The sequence below is a fragment of the Taurulus bubalis genome, assembly GCF_910589615.1.
Source record: "Taurulus bubalis genome assembly, chromosome: 8".
Taxonomy (NCBI): domain Eukaryota; kingdom Metazoa; phylum Chordata; class Actinopteri; order Perciformes; family Cottidae; genus Taurulus; species Taurulus bubalis.
Genome location: NC_136596.1, coordinates 5,651,924 through 5,673,879, shown reverse-complemented (window position 1 = coordinate 5,673,879; position 21,956 = coordinate 5,651,924). Strand labels below are relative to the sequence as shown.

The window sequence follows — 21,956 nt, the reverse complement described above, 5'->3', positions numbered from 1 at the left end:
TCACGACTCGCTCCCCCGTTTTCAAAAACCCGGTGACATTTGAAAAACACTATCCCACATCCGTCTGCTATCATCTGGCGGATGAGGATACGGAGAAATAACAGAGGGCCAACGCGGGGCCACCGCATCCTCGCCTCCCCGAGAAATGACAGCGGACTCGCACAGAAATAGGCGTCCCACCGTCGCAATCTGCAATCTGCGTCGGGCTGCGACGGTGGGAAGTCCATGTTTGGTCATCATCTCCCCCCTACCCTGCACTGAGACGCCGTTTTCGGCCATTACAGGGGGAGAGATGAGGGGAGCGGAGGGGACGCGGTGTTTATTTCTTTATTTCTCTTAAAGATGAGAGATGAGAAGAGCGAAAACGAGAGGAGAAGGGACGAAAATAATGACTCAAGTGCTTTACCGCCTACAGAGCCCCATCTCTTCAATTGCCCCTTGAAGGGGGGGGCAAATTGATCCTGGAAATAAGGGGTCATTTCCCCTGCCTGTTCACCTGTTCACAGCACACTGCCATCAGTTTCAAACACGCAGACCAAGGCTGACCCAGCTGTGTCCTCGGAGAGCTAACGCGAGGGTGGGTTGAGCCATTCTGGTCTTCACTGTGACAACAAGTGTGTGTGTGTGTGCGTGTGTGTGTGTGTGCTGACTTCCCCAACAGCAGTGACCCCGATGACCTTTGTACGTTTGAACCTTGAGCCAAATAAACCGCCTCTGCAGATACACACTGACTGTCTGTCTGGAGCAGAAAACCATCACCGATAAAAAATCTCTCCATTTAAACACACAACCTCACACTTGCTGAGGTGTGTGTCCATGTTCGTTTTGGTGGTGGGTGTGTTTACGTAAGTCCAAAGCTGTTATTTAGATTTCAGCAATTCTAATCGAGGTCCTGATTATTGACTGACTGAAGTACCCCAAAAATATGCAATAAAGGGCAAAAAACAAGAACCCATACATCTGTTTCACGGTGTCACACTACTATTATTATTATTGCTTTTATTGATATTATTATTATTATCAGTGACAATGAGCCCTTTAAGGAATGAGAACAGACATAAAACAGCATAAATACAACATATTATACAACAAAAGCATGCTAGTTGACATGTTTGTAGCACTATAGTTCATGAAATTAACTACTAAATGGAAAATAACAAATAGCATATATATATATATATATATATATATATATATATATATATATATATATATATATTCTGTAGGTGCGCTAAAGCGGAGCCGGACTGCTGCTGTCTGTAATTCACTAATGTCACTTATTTTAACAATACCGTTGTCCCCCATTATCAACATGGGGCTCTTGGTGCGTGACATTCTTTGAATCAGTTTGGTTGCACTGACTCTTTAAATGCTCGTCTCTCGCTCAATCCATCCTCTGTGATAAAAAAAAAACGTCTCTGTGTCGGGGAGGTTTGTGCTCGAACCGCCAAGCTCCTCCTCCCCCCTCCTGTCCGCTCCGAGCTGTGTGACTGTAAAGTGTAACGATAAAGCGGCTTATGACTGGACGCTTTTATTTATTTGCTCCGAGTCCTTGGGCAGCAGACAGCATGTACATAAAACACACACATACACACACACACACACACACACATAAAAAGGTCTGCAGGTCCAGGAAGCAGGGCAAAAAGAAAATGCCCCTGCATTACTTCTGCCGGATATTTCAAAAGTCGAACAGTGCAGCAGCATCAGAACAGTGAGCATGTAGGACTCCCCAGATACGACTGTGCGCCTCAGCCAGCAACACACACACACACAACATTCTACAGCTTTATCTCCCACACAGGCTGCCACACACAAACACACACACACACACCATTTTAAATTCCAATATTCCCAGAGGTGATCCAGCCAGACACACACCTTCAGCCCCTGAACCAATGCAGCAAATATCATTATGGAATCAATGCAGCCTTGAATCAATTGAGGCTGTACGTGTGTGTGTGTGTGTGTGTGTGTGTGTGTGTGTGTGTGTGTGTGTGTGTGTGTGTGTGTGTGTGTGTGTGTGTGTGTGTGTGTGTGTGTGCGTGTGTGTGTGTGTGTGGTATGTGCATGAGTGTGATAAAGGGATGAAGTTGATAACACCATGTGCTCCTGTGAGGGTTTCACCAAACTCCATGCTTTTTTTTTTATTGAAAGGAGGTAGTAGGAGGTAAGGTATTAACATAACCTTCCCATCGCATGTCTGCGCTTTACTCAATAATGCAGGAATAATTTCACACGTGCACATACACAAACACACACATGCATCCATTGTTGCTATGCGCCATGGTAAATTCGATATTGTGTTCACACTCTTAAGCCAAGAGTGAGAGTACAGTCGGCAGAGAAGCCACAGCCTCCGCTGTAAATCAATAGATTAAATAGAAAGGTATGAATAAAACACAAGATAATAAATAAAAGAGGAGATGCTTTGCTCTCGCCGTCGTATTCTGTGCAAGTTGTCTCCCGGTTGAGATAGAAAGGGGGACAGAAAAGAAGGGAGCGGCAAGGAAGATGACCAGGGAGACGGAATAAAGAAAAGTTATTGTTGTCCTTTCAACCTGTGCTTTTAACCCTTCCCTCTGCAGAGGTGTGCATGCTTTAAGGAGAGTACTGTATCCGGTTGGATGCATGCTATGTTGCTGAATGTGTGCACCACATGCCAACATGTGTCCTTTCTGTAAATGTCATAACTGTGGTGTGGAGATAAAAAAAAAACAAGAAAAAAAGGCTGATGTTTTTGAGCTTGTACATAATTGTCTGACATATGGTTGGGCTTCAAATGTCGCTTGCGAGTACGGTTTGTGTGTAGAGCCGTTGAAATCCTTTATCGACTAATAAATGAGTTGATTTAATTGAAAAATCATTCAAACTGCTTCCCCATTGTCCCTCCACAGATTAGAGGGGCCCTGTGGAGTTTCTCACCAAAACATTCCTCCCCCGATGCTGAATGCGTTTCCTTCCTCAGGACCCATTTGGTAAAGCCAAGTTCTCTAATACCGTGACGCCTCCGTTGTTTATGTGCACGTTTGGATCAGATAGCGACGTTTCTCGTTGTGTGCATGTGCAGTAACACAAACTACAACATAAACATCGCTCCATGGCTGCCGTTAAAATAAGTGATCCACAAGGATCTCAAAATCTTATAAAAAAGGCATATTTGTGAATATTATTGTGATGCCAGAGAAGCAACTATAAGTGCTCAATCAATAACAGCTCCCCATGAAAAGATATAATACACAAATATATTATAAAACCACGAATAATCAATGAAAGACTTCTTTGCCAACGAAGACCCTAAAGAGCCATTAGCCTCACGACCCACTGGACTTCTTTTAGTTGATTCACTTTCAGTATTGGCAAACACATTAGTGTCCGGATTTATCATAATACCACTGTTGGATTATGAAACTTTAAACCTAAACTAACGGTTACAGTTTTTCCTTCTTTTCTCCCTAACTAAGGCTCCTGTTGAAAACCTACCAGATGCACCTGTACAGCGCTGGTCTATACAAACAGACCAGACGTGGCGTGGCTTACCTGTCGTTGATGCTCCAGTTGAGGCAGAGGTTGAGGGAGCTGAGGTTGCGACATTTCCTCACCACCTCCATCACCGTCTCATTGTTGAGCTCCGAGATGTGCCGCAGGTCCAGGACATTCAGGTGCCGCAGCTACAGGAGGCAACACACACACACACACACACACAGACAGACACATTAAAACATAATGTCAATGTGTTTTTTTTTAGGAAAAACTAGGCTGCGCCGTCAGAAAACCAAACCAATGTTTAATATGAATTTCTCCATTTACTGGGCTCAGAAATGCAATTTTGTTTTCAGCAGTCATACTTTATCTCTTTTACAAAAACAGGTATGCAGTAAACACAACATGAAGGAACCAGCAGCTGATTTGTAAGTACGAGCCTTTCAGAAAATAACAGTAAGATAACAGTAATATTCAGTGACGGCATGTATGGTACACACGTCTGCAGAAATAAATGGAAGGTTTTGACGTATCTGCGAGGCAAGTGGATTAAACCTCTCTAAACGCTGAGTAATCTTGTATTGCGCCGCATGTACTGAAAAAAAGAAAGAAAAGAAAACAGCATGGATGCAGAATGAAACCTAACAAGGCAGATACAATGGTATAAAATGTCTTCCTGTTCCTGTTTATCATTCTGTGCCTGCACGCCTGGTGTGAGGGGTTATGAGCCAATATGAGCATTCACTTTCCCCACTTCCTTTCAACTCTCCCGACTTCCAATAATCCCTCTTTCCGATCTGAATACTTCATAAGAAGGGGTTTAGATTAATCCTCCAGTGAAAATCTCTACTTCCTGAAATCCGAGCGCTCCCGCTCGTCCAAAATCACCTACTTTCGCAGCACAGGTGTGTCTTCTCTGATACATACTCAGAACCATGTAAAGGCGCAGGTGTGCACACACACACACACACACATCTACGCCCTCACACACACATACTCCGGGGAAGCGAGATAATGGAGGTATGATATTCCGGCCAGCCGCAAAGGGAGGCAGGGAGGTAAATGTCAGGGCCAAGGCTAAAGAGAAAACAAGCTTACAGTTGGTGTTAAGATCACTGAGCACTGTTGCCGGCTCCATAGGCGTGACATATACATACCAGCATGAGGACACACACACACACACACACACACACACGGGGAGGGGGGGAGCGGATAAGGGCCGAGGCTCACAGGGTGCAAGTAAGCACACATGTAAACACTCCTCCCCGTGCCGAGAGTCAAAACACACACGACAGCAAAACAAACAGCGGCGGCGAGCGCACGATGCTGCACTGCGCTGAGGTTGTAAAAGAATAAATAATAAATAAATAAAAAGGCTTCCAAAACCTTTACCTCTGTCTGGCTGCTCCATTTGTCTGTGTTCATATGTAGCTTGTGGCTTTTTTTTTAAAATTACATTTCTTTGTCCCTCACTCGATCCACACTTCTTGTGATACATGTTTTCTGCTTCGGCATGAGATAACCGCGAAACAGATTTTGCGGTTCGTGGCAAAAAGCCTCAGATACTCAGAAGACACGACTTACATGCACAAATGAAATAAACATTAAAACGGCTTGCGCGTGCAAAGACAGGGGGGTCAAGAACGCAGCGGTGGTCGTCAGGTACAGCGAAACTGACGTGATGAACAATGGTATTCGATGAACAGGGGGGGAAACCCCAACTGTATGAATTAACATCGACACGAACGTGCACAAGCAGATGCACACACACACACGTGCACGGAAACACGCATTTACACACACACACAGTCAATTGCCCCTGTGGCCAGTCTCGGATCGAAGTGCTAAATTATTCATGCAGAATTAGTCTGATCTGTGTGTCTGTCTGTGTGTCTGTCTGTCTGTGTGTCTGTCTGTGTGTGTGTGTGTGTGTGTGTGTGCGTGTGTGTGGTGGTATTGTTTGCACAACAAAGGCATTGCAAAAATCAAACCTGAATGTGGTCCAAGTGACCACTACCACTGACATCCATAGCAACAGACATGCACTCATGTCACGCTGTCGATAAACACACAAACACACACACACACACACACACACACACACACACACACACACACACACACACACACACACACACACACACACACACACACACTGTCATTTGCATTCAGTATTTATGTTTATTCCGCCTGGAGTAAATTTTAAAAGCCCAGACATCAAAAGTAGTATTTGTTCACCAAATCCTCAAAACTGCTTAGGTCTGCTGTAGTAGAATTTCTACTACAACCAATAGAAACCGTCCCATTGATGTGGACAGCCAATGAGAAACCAGGCCAACCAGTGTGAGTTTTCATTGGCTGAGAGTGTAGCTAGGTTGAAGAAAAAAAACATTTAGCAGATGTCTGCTTGAAAGAGAAGAGGCAGAGTCACGGCTGAGACTGTAACTTTGTTAATCCATCTGTGGGAAGAAAAAAAAAAAAAACTAAGAAGAGAAAATAAATTCCACAGTTTAGCAGACATCTGCCGAAAAAGAAAAATACCCCTCCAAATCCCTAAAATGAGAAGTCGCACAAAAAGACCGGCTCTGTAATTAGTCACACCTCCAGAATGAGGCGAGCCGCAGTGCCGGTGTTTGTTTTCTCATAGTTGACAGATTATCATAATTTGACTCATAGGTGAAGGGTTTTAATGCTTCCAATTCTTCGGAGGAGAAAGAAAAATAAATGGAGAGAAATTGGGGAGAAAAGGGAGCGCCAAAGAAGCACAGAGAGGGGAAAAAAAAACAAAGTGAAAGAGTGAAAAAAGAGCAACAGCAGCGAGAGAGCAGGGGATTTGGTGAGAGGTTCGGCAGGTTTTTCTCCTCGTTGGCTGAGGTCTGTAACTAGGCAGAGTTTGTCCCGTCTCCTCTGAGCTGGCAGCTACACCTGGATAATTATTCATGCTGTTCATAAAAACAGAAACCCGCAGAGCTGAGGGCGCATTTTATGAATATTCCAACGCACACATACTTTCCTTGTTCTTGAGTGTTTCCATTTTATGCTAATGTTTATTTCAACTTATTTCAACGCAGAAAAAACTTATTTCAAATTGAAATTTCGTAGAAAAAGATATGCTTGGTTCATAAATATAGAAATATACATTACATGTCATTTAGCTGATGCAACTAACAGTCATTTGGGGTTAAATGTCTTGCCAAAGGACATATTGACGTGCACTAGAGAAGCCGGGGATCGAACTACCGACCCTCTGAATGAAGGCAGCCCTGCTCACCACTGAGCCTATAAAGATAAAACATTTAAAAACTACTTACATATAAATGCATCAATAATAATAATGATAATAATCTAATATTTGAATACTACTACACCCTGTACTTGATATTTTCTGTACATTTTGTCGCTAATACTAGCAATAGTACTTAAGGCGCTAATGCAATATGACAATATAATACAAATTATAGTTTTTCAATGGAATCGTGATGAAATCATACATCGAGATATCGTGATACACAATTACATCATCTATTTTTATAATAATGAGAGCGTACAGAAAGCAGATTTTTTTTTTTATTAATAGAGAAATTATTCAAAAATGTCAATTGTTCGAGTATTTAATTCCCACAAGAGTATACAAACCATGTATTTATTTCATATGGATTTTATATATATATATATATATATATATATATTTACTGAATTTGTTTTTATTTTTATGTTATACTGTGATATATTATTGAGATATGAAAGGACAATATGTTAAAAGGTTTTGGCCATAAATCGCTCAGCACTACTTTTACTCAAGCAAGATTATGAATACTGGACTTTTACTGGAGTATTATCAATTTGTTGGATTGCTACTTCCACTTAAGCAGATGATCGGGACGCTTCCTCTCCCAGCAACTAAAACATGGCCAACAAGACAAATAAAATAATCATTAATACCAACGGCTATCATCGTAGTAAAAGTATTTTTAGGTGGTGAAATGCATGATGAAAAATAAAAGCAGAGAAATTTAAAACAATCACAGAATCCATTAACCTATCCTAACATGTCTTTCATAAATTCATTAAAAATCGACCTTCTAGTTTTTGATTTAATTGGTCAACTGTGCCAATATAGATATATATTTATATATATAATTATATACCGAGCAGAAAATGATTGAATTTTGCAGAATATGGATATGAATCAGACAGAACACATCACACCTTAATGCAGCGATAGGAGAAAAGCAATCACTTCAGATTGTGCCAGCGCTGGAAGAGCAAACAGCCATCGCCACATTTCAGTATTAAAGAGGCCGTTTTAATTCAGTCCACATGACCAGGGGAGGTCTTTGGACTCCGAGCCGCTCGGCTCCCACCTGCTTCGATTAAAAGCCTCCCTCCGACGGGAAGGAACGAGAGCCTGAGAGTCAGAGGTCAAATCCAAAACGCCACTTTAAGTGAAAGAAAAATAACTGGCTGTTTCAGAGGTACGCCATCCTGCAGACAAGCATAGGCTGCAGTTCAATATTTGGAGAGGTTGATTTGACACTTTATTACATTAGTGTATGTCACAGTCTGGCGCACAATGTGAGTGTGCGTCTGTGTGAGTGTGTGTGTGAGTGTGTGTGTATACCTCTGACTACAGCGCTATAACTACCGGTGCTATTACTTAATTTATTTAAACAACGTCAAGCATCGGGATGCCAGACAGCAAGCGGAGGCCCGGTGGACCCCATGCGGAGGACATGATGTCATGGTTTGAAGGCCGGGCACCAAGCGGCGGGAGTTCACGGCTGTTGCTGTCCATCAACCTCAGTGTCCCGGCATGAAAAGCTCGGACAGAGCGAGCGTTGTTTCAGCCATAAATAGCCAGCATGTTGGGGCTTGGAAAATATGAGCCATTTAGTCCATTTATAACCGCACGGAGATTCAGCGTGTGAGTCTAGTCGATGAAGAATATACGTGCTACGGTGGGAAATGCATAGATCCACCAAAAAAAACACATGCATGTCTGTCTTTGAAAAATGGAAGAAAAAAAAAAAGCTTTTCAGCAGAACTAACAGGCGTAGCGGTGGAAACTCTCCATCCTCAGACAAGTTGAAATCCTTCTAACAATACAGGTGGAAAGTTTAGACAGTCACTTTGAAGTGACATTCAAAGTCCCGAGCCAAGGAAGGAGTCACAGGGGTGTTGCCCCCCCGCCCCCCCGGACACATTTTACTCGGCTGTCCGGGCCGTGAGACGGGGTGAGGCCTGGGGGAGGGAGAAAGGTGGGACGAATGGCAGCGGTGTCATTAGGTGAATAGTGCGCACTCGTGCATACACGCTTTTGTTTTGTTTTTTTGTTTTTTTCCTTCTTCCATATCGGAGCATCCCAGACAGTTCAGTCAGACAGGAGAAAGCTGTGTCGAGACAATCCCTCCACGGCGGGCCTAAATCACACGCTACCCCCTCCCTCTTCCCACCCTCCCTCCAGACGAACACTCAGGAAAAAAAAAAAAAAAAAAAAAGCATACACACATATAAATACATAGAGGCCTGTGCAGACAGATTGATATGAATATTTGAAAAGGGACTGACGCAAAAGCTGGAAAGGCCACAGGTCTGGTATCACAAATACATTTTCTGCATCAGTCACGGACCAGTGAGCTGATCCCTGTGTGTGTGTGTGTGTGGTTAACTTCTCTATTTATCTGTCTCGTGCCCATCTACTGTCTATCACTTATTCCCCCCCTCTCTCCTCCTCCCTCCATCTCTCTCTCTCTTCCCCCCTTACAGTCTCTAATCCTGCATGTGTTGGTGTTGATAACAAACTCAGCGGCGAGGAAAGGCTCGAGGAGATAGAGAGCATTGGTTTCTCTCTGGCGCTCTAAGCCAAATGACCACATAGGCACGTGAACACACACACACACACACGAGTGCGAGTCAGTGCGACAGCGCTGGGTGACAGTCACAGTACAGTGACACTAGTTGGGCCGTTAATGAGACATGATAGCCCCCCTCCCCTCCTCCTCCAGAGGTCAAAAACCCTCTCTATCTCTGTCTGTCTGGGTTAAATGTCTCAAAGCCAAATGAATTATTCCTCAATTACTTTTTGCAAAAGACACACACATCATCCTTAGGTCCTTCTCTGCTCATTATATTCATAAATCCCCCAATCTCCTCCATACAGCGCCGAAGAAAATTATTATTATTACGATTTCGACTCATTCTGCGACCCCCACAACCCCATTACCTTTCTTCCTCCAAATCCCCTCTGCTCCTTTCGTATCCCCTTCATCCTCTCCACCACCCCCTGAGACACAACACACACACGTGCAAGTACAGTCACACACACATTTGTATGTATGGAAAAAGGTACACACACACACACACACACACACACACACACACTTCCCTGGTTGGTGTTGGGGGTTATCAGTTTGACACAGGGCTCTGTGATTATGTATTTTCTGTGCTCCAGTCAGAGGAGTGGAGATAAGGGGCCGGCAGACGACAGCAAAGCCAGACACCACTCACCCTGCATGGGGGGAGGAGTGAAGGTGACAGTGGGGGAAGAGTTGTACCTTCACCTTTAGTTGTGTTCAACCACTTCAAACGCTTTAGTCATGTGGTCACGGCAATTATTTGTTCACATTTATTTTAGAAAAAGGACGGCCAAATGTGGATGTTGCGCGTACACGCTGCTCCGCTAGGCCACCAGCATGGATAGAACATGTGATTTTGGTTACGAAATTAAATAGCTTCCCTGTCAAAATCCAGACTGTTTTATTTGCTCATAAACACACAGAGAGGATGAGGTATTGCCCATGGTCCAATTCTGTCAAATTTGGAGAGCATTTATCTTCTTCTTCTTCTTCTCTTCTGGGGAAGAACAACAAAAGCACTGGAGCGGCACGGCTGAATTAATCCACAAGACCCAAAATTAAGACCAGAAACAGCCACGTTCTGCACATCAGAGAGACAACACACAGCTATTACGGTCTCCAAATATACCTCGTTTCATCTCTGACACATTCTTCAACAGCCTCTCCATTTGTTATGTCGTTGGCCTCCTCGCTCTCTCTGTCTGTGTGCTGAGGGTGGGAACTTTCACACACACACACACACACACACAGAAAAAGGCATTTTGAGGCCCACAGGGCAGTGATAGGCTGACGTATGAGGAGAGGCATTGTGGGTAGGCATGACAAGCAAAGGGAAGCCATCAGTGGGACATCTAAGACTCGGGGAATGAAGGCTCTCTGGCACCCAGCGCCGCTCTCAAACACTGGCTCTCTGATAGAGCCGACCTTGGATTTAATCACTACCAGAAGAAGAGAGCGCCGCTTGACGGGAAGATGGAAGGACGGTGGGAGAGCGTGTGTGTGTGTGTGTGTGTGTGTGTGTGTGTGGGAGGGAGAAAGAGAGAGAGAGAGACACACAGACAAAAAAACACAAGATCCACAAGAGTAAAAGAGAGAAAGACAGAGTGACAATGACCAAAAGCAGAAAGCGACAGGACATTGAAGTAGACGTGAAACAGGTAACGACACCGTTCAAAGAGGTGGATAACGACTCCATTAGTTGTGGCCGAGGCGGCTTGAGAAGCAGAGGGGGAGAGCACAGAAAATACAGTACGTCTGAGGCCTGACTTCACAAGTACAGAGGGATTAATCTCGTACAGGAACACAAGAAAACACAGACAAAGTCCACGAATGAGCTGCAGAGGGAGAGCGGGGGATCGCCCGAAAAGCTCGGGGACACCCACAGAGCCTCCGCCTCGAGGTGGTTGGGATGTGACAAGACTCATCTGTAAAACCATCATTAATGTCGAGAGCTTTGAGCCTCCGTAAAGAAAGAAGAAACTGACAGCGGTACGGCAACACAAAACTCATCCCAGTTTTTTCCGCCGTGTGGCCAACGTTTTGATTTCCACCCAGTAAGGCGAGCTTGATTTTAAATTAGCCGGCTTTACTCCCTCAGCCGGCAGGAAACCTTGATTGTTCCCTTTTAGTCGCTAACGAGACGATGATTTATCAAACGCCGCCTGGCTACAAATATTGAGCGGTGTTGCACATCGCTCGCGCATAGGGCTGGAAACACTGGAAACCCATTAGAGAGGCATACACGGCGCAGCCATCTGCATCGAACTCGGCACCACGGGTGGCCTATTCCAACCATCGGCTCACTTGATTAAGAAAATACGATTTGAATTGATTTCCTCCTACCCTAATTTGTGGGAAGTCGGTATAAAAAGAATTAAAAAGAATATCAATCTGAAGTGAGTGTGCCCCATGTAAGAGAAGTTCATAAAAGTAATGGATTTTCTTCCCCTTTTTTTCTGGTGGTAGCTGAATAGCAAGTGTGGAGGTTTGGAAGATTATCAGAGAGGGATGGAGAGAGAAAAAGAGCAAGAAACGGAGTGGGAGGGAGGGTGTGATAATCGAACAAGAGAGGAGTCCTGGAATCGCATGCCGGTCCACGGAGTCATCAGAAATGCAACGATTCCAAGCGCGAGAATATGATTTTCAATCGACACAGGATGGGACCAAGTGGGAGCGAATGAGAGGAGGAATCAACTGCTAAACGAGATAATTACTGTCGGAGATTACGTAGGGACGGAGAGATGGAGGTAGGAGAGGGAGAAGGAGAAGGAAATGGTGGCGGAGATGACAGAAACTAAGAGATGAATCTTCGCAGACAAAATAAATGTGGTTAAAGTCTCACCTTTGAAACATTTCTGTCCCAAAAAAAAAGTTTTTCAGGGGTTGATTGGATCTGGCTTACAGTCACCACCACCCTTTTTAGTTGAAACTGAAGATCTTTACTCAGTGAAAGATCATTAGTTCTCTAGGATTTATTTATATAAGCACAAAACGTTCAGATTTTTTTTAATCCTTTAAAAGAACAACCTAAATCATGCCTTTGCTGACCTCCAGTGGATTAACTTCTCGCCTTGCTGCGGTGATGGAGGAGTGTACCACGAGGTGCACTGTGAGATCACTGCTGGGTGCTGTTACAGGTGGAAGATCGAGGGGCTCTGCAGTAACGGCCATCTTCATGAAGTTCACAACGTTTTTACTGACATTGTCGCATACGTGCAAATTCAATCATATGTTTATTATTTAGGTCACACACGTGTAACATTTTAAGCATTATAAAAGTAGACTTTGTAGAGGAACAGTTGTATTGCATTGCACTAGAGGTTGGGGGTTATGCCAATGCATAATGTGCGTGTAGTAGTGTAATATCTAGAGTGTTATTTTTGTTGTAGTAAGTTGGTCAAGACGGAAAATATGGTTTCCGTATGCATCTCTGATATCTCATGGGGGTAAATTCATAAATGTAAACAACTTTCTTTTTCTAAGCAAAGCATTAAAAAGTTATTTTTTCAATTAATCAAAACTGCCATTTTAAAATATATGTATAAATATGATCAGATGCATTAACTTGGTCGTCTGAACCCCCTAAAACTTCCCCTTGGTTAATACTGTAATAAATAATAATGAGGTGTGCTAGACTGTGCGTGTGGGCCGGTGTGTATGCGTCCACCTCCAGGTATGCTAATGCTGTTATGACTGGCTGGCTTCATTACTGTCTGTCTACAACACACTGGCCAAGGTCAGTGGAGGCTGCAGAGATGATAGGGGGCCAAACCCATGAGCACAAATTAATCTGCTGTTTAATCTAATAATGCAGCGGGGCATCGGGTGTCTCAGTCCTATTAACACAACTGTAATTGCATTTGAGGAGGAATGGATGCACGCAGCCCACAAGGGTACGTTCACACTTGCGTGTACACCCGAGTTCATCAAACACAAATCGAATTGTATTACACAGGCACACACGGGTGGGTGCGGGGACACACACACACACACACACACACACACACGTTCCACATGGATGTTAAGTTGGGGAACGGAAACAAATGAGAAGAGAAGTGCGGTGCTTACCGGTTGAATTCGATCCGGGCACATCCATGTGTGTGTGTGTGTGTGTGTGTGTGTGTGTGTGTGTCCACGTTGGTATGGCACGGAAACAACTTAAAACCGCGGCGCCCTGCTCATTAGCATGGTAATATCCAAACAGCGGGGTGTCGTTGGAAACAGCAGCGTATTATTAGGATTCATCTCATTAGGCTTTCATGAGATTTTAAAGTTAACGCCAAATAACTTCAAAACGGAGGCTGAGATAAAACACACAGCGAGGTCCTGAGTTTACTCTCCAAAAGTTAATTTCCCCGCCCCAGGATCAGACTGAAATCGTGGCCATAGAACTTCAGTTGACATTTACTGATACAAGCGATCGCTTCAAAAGAGCTGATGGAGTTGACTTCTTTGGTCTGTGCCGGAGGAGCTGCGATATCACGAATGAGGCTCCGGGGAACAATATGGGTGTGCGATGCTTACCGCGGCAAGATGGATGACTCCCTGGGAGGTCACCGGGCATCCCATGAAGCCAACGAACTGCAGCTCGGGACAGTGCTCCGCGACGGCTCGCACGGACCGATCGGTGACCTGGACAACAGAAGAGCAGAGGCAAGATGGTTTAGACTCGTCGCCAAGGGAAGAAACCTCTTTATTGTCAACGTTAAAAATAGTTGTGACTATTATTTTCTCAAGAAGTTCATGTTGTTCTTTGTGAGACCAATTTAAGTTAACAGGTTGAATATGCGTCATTCATTCACATTTCCAGGATCGACATATGGGATTCACAGGGGTGTGTGTGTGGAAGGATCAAGGAAGGAGGAGAGGACAGTGTGGGCGTCGGCCTAAGATGGATGGACCGCTGGCCATCCTTCCACTAGCATCTCATAATGGATCAGAGATCAATAGGGGAGCAGAACGTTTCCACCAGCTCCCACTGTACACATCAATACGGGTATCAATAGCTACTCCCCCTCCTCCCCATCGCACTCAACACTGCAACAATATGTGGGAGATTGTTTGTCCTCTCTGAAGGCTTCCTCTGTGCTTCCGCAAACTCCTCGTCAATCACAGACACAATAAGATGCGAAGAGAAAGAAGACAGAACAGAGAGAATTGACTGTAAGCCGTGATTAATCGGGAAAATGAAGAAAAACAAACATCAAAGAGCGGCTTTTTCTCCTGCATCCTTGTCAAAGTCGTCAAAGTTTCTTTATGAAATTCACACACACACAAAAATACATTTGAATACATGCAAAATGCACTTTAACTAGTGATGGATGCATGCATACAAAACCTAAAATATTTGAAAAAAAAAGAAGTCTATCAGAGTGCATTCGTGCTGAAATACAAGTCTGACATGTTTTGAAAAGTAAATGAAAAGAATGCCAGAACTTTGATGTTTCATACGAAATACTGAGAGGAGAGACATTAGGAACAAACAGTAGAAAGGGAGGAAAACTGTAAGTTATAATATAATATATAATATAATATCCATCCAAGATGATGACGCAGCAGTTTCACGTGGCGATGCTAAGAAAATCGGCTGAGAGTCCCACCTTCACTGAGGCCGTCTGCAGCAGAAACACTGCAAATACAAACCACTTCTGTCGAGCTAAAGGAAACCCAATGTCTGGACTTGCCATCAACTTCTAGAAATGTCATACACAACTCTTCAGATCAATAAGAATCGAGTAAAAAGGGACAGCGGGGGAAAAGCTTTTGCGGTTTCCTTATTCTCACTGAACTATTCGTCATAATGCAGGAAGGGTTACAAACCTCCTTTGAAAAGATGATTAATTAACTTTGCAACCGATATGATATCCTGTGTACCATTTAGTAACAGGTGATGAGTGCACCTCTATTCAGTTTGTCCTTTTAGAGCGACACGTTTGGGTTGAACCCTTTGCATGGTCTTGATGTGCGCTGCTAGCGGATGTCACACTGGGTGCAGACAACCGGGAACACAAAGCCATTCTCTCTGCCTCACTTCTGCTCAGCCGGCGCCGGGTGTGCTCATAGATCCATTTGACGCCCCACCTAGTAACACTGATTACACTACTATTTGTAAGCCTGGCTCCTTACTGATTCCTATACCTCACTCTCTCTCTCCCCCTCTCTTTTTCTCTCAGTCTCACTGGCTCCCCCTCATTCACGTCTACCTTTAAAGGTTACTGAGTCGAGGCGGAGGAAGATGAAAAACCCAGAGAGACAGCCAGGGGAAAGAGAAGTCGCAAAAAGAAAGAACAAGGTCTCCATTTGTCTTTTACCAAGTCACATGCAGTGTGGCTTATCTGGGTAAAACACCTCTTATAACTCTGGCTCAAGCTCAAAGGTGTGTTTCTCACCTAATCAGAAAGAAGACAAAGTGCTAATAAAGTACAAAACGGTTCAAAGAGGAATGTGACTGCGAGGGCCCCTGCAGTCACAGGTTAAGGCACTGGTAATACGTTTTGAGGTTGTAATTTAGCAAAGAACAAGGTGTTACAGAAAGAGGTCTGCAAACGAATAATCGCAGCGTCTAAACGTTTTGAGGTTAGTACTAGTCTCTCACTGAGAAACACAACTTGAGTTGACAGACAAATGGAGGGCGTTGATGCTTTGTCGCACTTTTTTTAGCAATGCCCAGCTTTAAGGATGGCAATGTTGGTTGGTCGGCCTTCTACTTTTGTAAAGTCCTGAGACTGTATATAAGAAGTGGACGTAGTCACCTCGACGTCCACCATTAGTTTGGCTTTTTGGCCGACTCTATCTTCGTTTTTTTTTGGAACCAGAAGAGGCACAAGAGGGTGGAGCTAAGTCTTTCATGGACACATTTGCAGGCTGTTAGCATGTTAGCATTTAGCTGTGCCCTCACAGAGCTGCACACAAACGTGTTCAACGCAGTACAAGTTACTGTTTTTCGACAGCAGTGGCGATGTTGAGGAAGAAGCAGGCTGCGAGGGAGCGGTATCCTTACTCCTTCCAACTGTTCTTTAAGCCTTTTACAAAAAAGTAATAAAAAAAAGTAATAAAACTCAACCAGAACAGAACTGTTCATCCTGGACACAGCTGCGTGTGCATGCTGCAGCCTCACTGTACTTGCTAGCTTTGAACAGAACGGTTTTTCAGAGAAATCAATAGCTGGATGCACCTTAAAATTCTAGGCCTCGGGTTTGGACCCACCACGTAACTCCCTACCGTCAGAGACGATTAACTGGAGGCGAGTCAGCGCTCTCGCTCTGAGACACGAGGAGACGGGGCAGAAGAGGAGAGCAGAGTTGTCTTTTTGAGTATGAAGCTTGGAAGAAAAAATAATAAATATGCAGCCTCCAGAAGGACCCGTCAGAGCCGAGCAGCTGGCAGGTGAAGTGTGCCCTCCCCCCCAACACGGCCTCTGCCAAAAAACCATCAAGGAAAACATTTTCGGTTTGACTACCAGCAGAATGAAATCCTTAAATCAGAACAGTCTGTGAAAGAAGCAAACGAATCACAGCAGAGGCCACCTCCAGACTGTCTTTCATACCAGTGTTGCAAGATGTGTGAGTGTGTGTGTATGTGTGTGTGTGTGTGTGTGTGTGTGTGTGTGTGTGTATGCACTTGTGTGTGAAAGCAGAGGAGCAGGTTACACATCTACAGTAACTCTCAGCAGGTGAGAGGAGAGAAGAAATAAAATTCCACCAGAGCAGAACAAGCCAGAAGGGCATGTACCGTATCAGATTAAGAGAGTGTGTGTGTGTGTGTGTGTGTGTGTGTGTGTGTGTGTGTGTGTGTGTGTGTGTGTGTGTGTGTGTGTGTGTGTGTCAGGCCATATGAGTTTGTAACTAAGGATTGTCTCCAACCCATAAATACAAAAAAGAAGCCGCGTCCCAAATTTCTCTTTGCTCCGCCCCTCCCTCCTCTCTCTCAACCTTTCATGGACTTTGATTTAAATACATGAAAAGAGACATGGCAGGGCTTTGGAGAAGAAGTGGCTCGCCAAGAGAGGCCTTAAAGCCTTTTGGAAGGGATCTGGTTTAATGGTCTCTGGGTGAAGGAGGTAAGGAAAGCAGGAGAAAAAAGTGGGCAATGATGGAAACGCTGCAGTCATAAAGATAGCCTTTGTGTGTGCGTGTGTGTGTGTGTGTGTGTGTGTGTCTTAAAGAGCTGGAAGGTAATTGTTCAGAGTTCTGTGGTAGCAGGATGGGGTAATGCTGTATGCGAGTGTGTGGTTTTCGTCTGGCGATGTGTTCTCACAAAACGCTGGGGTAGCACCCTGGGGCCACATCTCGTCCAATAACGTCATTTAAGCTCGTCAATATCGTCTATCATACGACTCGTTTGACTCCGTCAATCGCACGGGACGAAGGAGAGACGAAGACGAAAACAACCCGTTGAGAGAATGCATTCATCATGCCCACACACACACACACACACTCAGGTGAAGCCGGTTTCCTCAGCGAGAGAGATGGCAGGGAGTGTGTGAAGGGCAGGCACACTGTCATTTGTCTACTGTGATACACAAACCCACACACACACTAATTCATCCAGCACACAAACACACTTTCTAGCCCCCCTTCCCAAAAAAGTGAAAGCTGTGGCTGAGAGAGAGATGTATACATCCAGAATGCACTCGCCTAAGTTACATTTTACTGGCTGCCAGTAGCCATTTGTCACTCAAACGAGAGTCGGCAGCGTCATTGAGTTGCTAAGCTTCGAGGATTTACCGAATATTAAACAGCATGGAAATATGTTGTCATCTGGACCCGGGAGAGGACGCAGCCACGAGCGACTCAAGTGTCGGCCGCAGCGGTCATCGGAAATATTTTATTCTTATATTTGTAGTAGCCATTTATTTGGATGCTTAAACACACTGTCGAGCCTTCTCAATGTTGTGGACCGAGCTCAGTTAATTGCGGGAGAAGTTGAGCCAAAGTTGACCTTTTTTTTTTTGCCGGATGATCCTGTACAATTATTATTATAAAAAATGTAACCTAGAGTCCTCTGCGTCAGCATCCCTATTGAGGTAACACAGCCCATTCAAATGACTGAGGGTGTGTGTTTTTACTACAAAGAGCTTCATATTGATGAAGAAACCTTACAAACTAATATAAAAAAACGTCCCGTCACAGCAACGCCCCGAGACCTTGCACCTGTTTGAAACGAAGTTGCACGCGCGACCATCTCACCGTCACAAAGATGCTTACAATCTGGCCACTGAATATCATGAGGTCATTACCAAAACTCTTGGTTTCTGAATCACACGGTGCAATTTTACCGATTTCCAATATGTGCAATCTCACAGATTTCCAGTATTACCCATAAACGCAGACGCCGACTGCAGGGCCTCCGAGGTGCAAATTGAAGTGGGACGATTTTCATCAAAGTTCTGTTCTTTCCGAGGTAATCATTCCCCCCATAAATACTCTCTTAGGGGTGATACTGCAGTGGGTTCATCACAGCCTTGGAACACGCACACAGAAACATAAACTTAGAGGCGCACTCGTAAAGTCGTGCACACGCGCACACACAAAACTTTGTCTCTTTTTTAAAGAGCTTGGATGGGCTGTATTGACGCTGAGGACTGGTGATCTGGCAAAAAATCTAAATGAATACTTATCATCCTCTGTAATATCCGATGCCTGGAGACAAAAGCAACACGGAAAGTCGTAAAGTTTTACTACAGCGAGGGGGAGAGTCTCTTTACTGTGCGGTCTCTGTGCTGATGAGCAGGCACTGTGCACTAAGTGCGGGGCGGCTCGCTTGGAGCTGCGAGCGTGGATCGATCCTAAAAAAAAAAAAGGCCTCGACCAGGCAGGAAAACGAGGATACGCGACCCGTGGAGCTCCGTCCAGATAGATGTGACGCTGCGATGTTTTTCTTGGCAAAACGAGGACTCGTCATATTTATGAGACGTGATGAGACAGGAACACAGGATGGATCACAGTGAGGGACAAAAGAGACGGAAAAAAGAGAGGGGTGGGAGGGTGGAGGCGGAGGAGGGAATGAGAGATGTGCAATCTTTTCATGTTAACATAATGTAACTTCCAGTCTTCAGTGTATTGCTTTGGCAAGCCTGGCTGCCTCTTTCATGCCAGTAAATCCTGTCTGAATATGCATGTGACAGACAGGCGGCGAGAAAGACGGAGAGGGTGGAGTGACGGGCCAAACAAGCCATGTGTGAGTGTGTGTCTGCGTGTGCATGTGTGCGCGAACATGAGAGCAATCTGATCTTATTAGAGGCCTGACGGGATGAGAGCTCTGAATCACCAGCATCTAATCAATCAGTCTAATTAACCGAGCTTTATGAACACCGGGCCGAGCTGAGAAAGAATCCGCCGACACACAGATTAATAATGATTACTGAATACACTGCGACGCATTCTATTAACGATCCGTCTTCGCGGCCCATCCAGAGGCTTTGCATTAAGAAAGTTGTTCCGGTTGCGGGAAATCCTCCGAAAACGTATTAGAGATTTTTTTTTATTTTTTTTTCTTCTCCATCGAGTCCTCAAAGTAAATGAAACGGCATTCCCCGGAGAATTCATTTTGGTTTAATGAAGCGTGAAGTTCTGAGAGCGCTTCAGTGCGGTGGTGTTATAATATAATTGTGCGACGTTCATGTCGAAAGGTTGTTGGTTGTGTTTTTGTTGGGGCGGACATTATGAAAGCCCTCAGCGGAAGACGGTTTAAATGTTGAACTTTAGAAAAACGATCAGAAGCTTTTCTTGTTTGCACTCACAAATTAAGTTTAAGAATGTGGAAGTCAAGGCAGGGCACAACAGAGCGATAGGCAGTAGGTTGTCTTTGTGTGTGTGTGTGTGTGTGGGTGTGTGTGTGTGTGTGTGTGTGGTGCTGTCAAGTCCTCCCACCAAGCAGACCTTTAACCACCAGCAGGGGTCTGAATGTGTGTGTGTTGTTACCGTGACCTTCTGCTGGGCAACACCGGGGCTACAACTGCCAGCGATGACATCACCGCTCCCTCACCACTTTTGTTTAAATGACGAGAGCCTCCGAGGTTTTAGTGTGATGCAATGTCACTCTCTCCATTTCTCTCTCTCTCTGCATCTTTTTTTGTTGTCTCTCTTAACCTTTTTCCCGGCTCGTTATTTTTTTGGGGCGCTGGAAATTGTCGGTAAAAGGCCATGCTTTTCTTTAACACGGGAAATCGGCTAACTGAGGGCAAGCTAGAGGCGAGGCAAATAAGTGGTACTTAGTGACATTAAGGATTCAAGTGGGCTTTGTAAAGACTGTTATTTTCTCTTTGTCAAAGACAGCGTTGTAATTTGCATGTGGCCGCAGCCTATTGTTGTGTTCTTCATCGGTATAATCCGCATTTTCTTGATTAACTGATTAATTGCTTTGTCTATTTGTCCATCGTGATTTAAACTGCATTAGTATTTTTAATTTTTAATTTTGGACCAATAAGCCCAAAAGCCAAGATATTGACTTAAATGTTTGACATGCTTAAAACTTTAAAACCGAGCTGGGCTGAGTATTTCACCTCCTGCCACCGGTCCAGGGATTCTTCACAAAAAAAAAGCCATGAAATGATGTGAAAAGCACACTGTATATTTTTCAAAAATCGAAGCTGGCTCTGAAAGATGACTATGTTTGAAAAATGAAACTCCCGGGATCAATAGATCCACTTTTCTCCAGCTGTGGCCATCTCATACCAAAAAAAGAAGAAATCCATGAAAAAATCCTTTTTACATATCTCCAAAACAGTAACTGCTGCCTACTTAGCACCAATCATCGGCTGAACAAAAACGCAGCATTTTGATGCCGTTTTTTTATTTTTTTTATTCCTTTATCTCCGCGTACACACACACACACGTCTCCGCCTCTTGCGCTCTTGTCGAGCAATCTTGTCTCGTTGTCATCAGCCTCGATGATACCAGGGGAGGACCGAAGTCTGCATGGGTGATCGGCGAAGTGATTGATCGCATCACTCGAACGCTCCGCTCTCGACTGAAAACGACCTGTCATTTAGTCGAGCGGCTTAAGCTCTTCGGCTCCCCCGAAGAGCGGGACGTGTAATTGCACGTACAAGTGCGTGGGCCGGGGGTCGAGTGTCGGCTTCTGGAGACCCCGACGTCGCACTTTCCACCAATGATGGAGAAGAGTGTTTCTTTTTTTCTTGTTCTCGGACAGGTTTCCCCCGAGGATCAATAATGCTTTGTTGCGTGTCAGACAGAAATCAGGAGCCGCTGCAGAGGAAGCCGAAAGACATACTTTACGCCTTTAAATGCAAAGTCATTACGCCGCATTGTGAAAACCTTCCCAAACGGTCCTTTGGAGGCTTCAAATCCCTGAGTGTTCTGTTCCCGAGCAACATATCAATAGTTCTTTGTTGCGTGTCAGACAGGAATCAGAAGCTACTGCGGAGGAAGCCAAAAAAAAAAAAAAAAAAAAAAAAAAGAAGTTACATTTGACTCCTTTGAATGCAAAGTGGTAACTGTTATTACGCCACATTGTCAAAGCCCTTGAACGCCTCTCCGGAGTTTTCAAATCCCAGTATGTTCTTTTCCCAAGCACATATTCACTGAAGGGCTCATCCTCAATGTCAACTAACCATATTAGTTCTGTGGCTCTGTGCTTTTACGGCGCGAGGGGCCC

At 44.5% G+C, this 21,956-nt stretch overlaps 1 protein-coding gene across 1 annotated transcript in view; it reads right to left on the bottom strand.

Annotated features, from left to right (window-relative positions):
• Nucleotides 1-21,956, bottom strand: part of fbxl17 (F-box and leucine-rich repeat protein 17) — a gene marked incomplete at both ends in the record, with an annotated part of 188,530 nt that overhangs the window by 113,758 nt on the left and 52,816 nt on the right. Inside the window, 2 exons of the mRNA XM_079221847.1 lie at nt 3,541-3,671; nt 13,863-13,970. Coding sequence (XP_079077973.1) covers nt 3,541-3,671; nt 13,863-13,970 — 239 coding nt within the window. The remainder of the gene's footprint in view (nt 1-3,540; nt 3,672-13,862; nt 13,971-21,956) is intronic.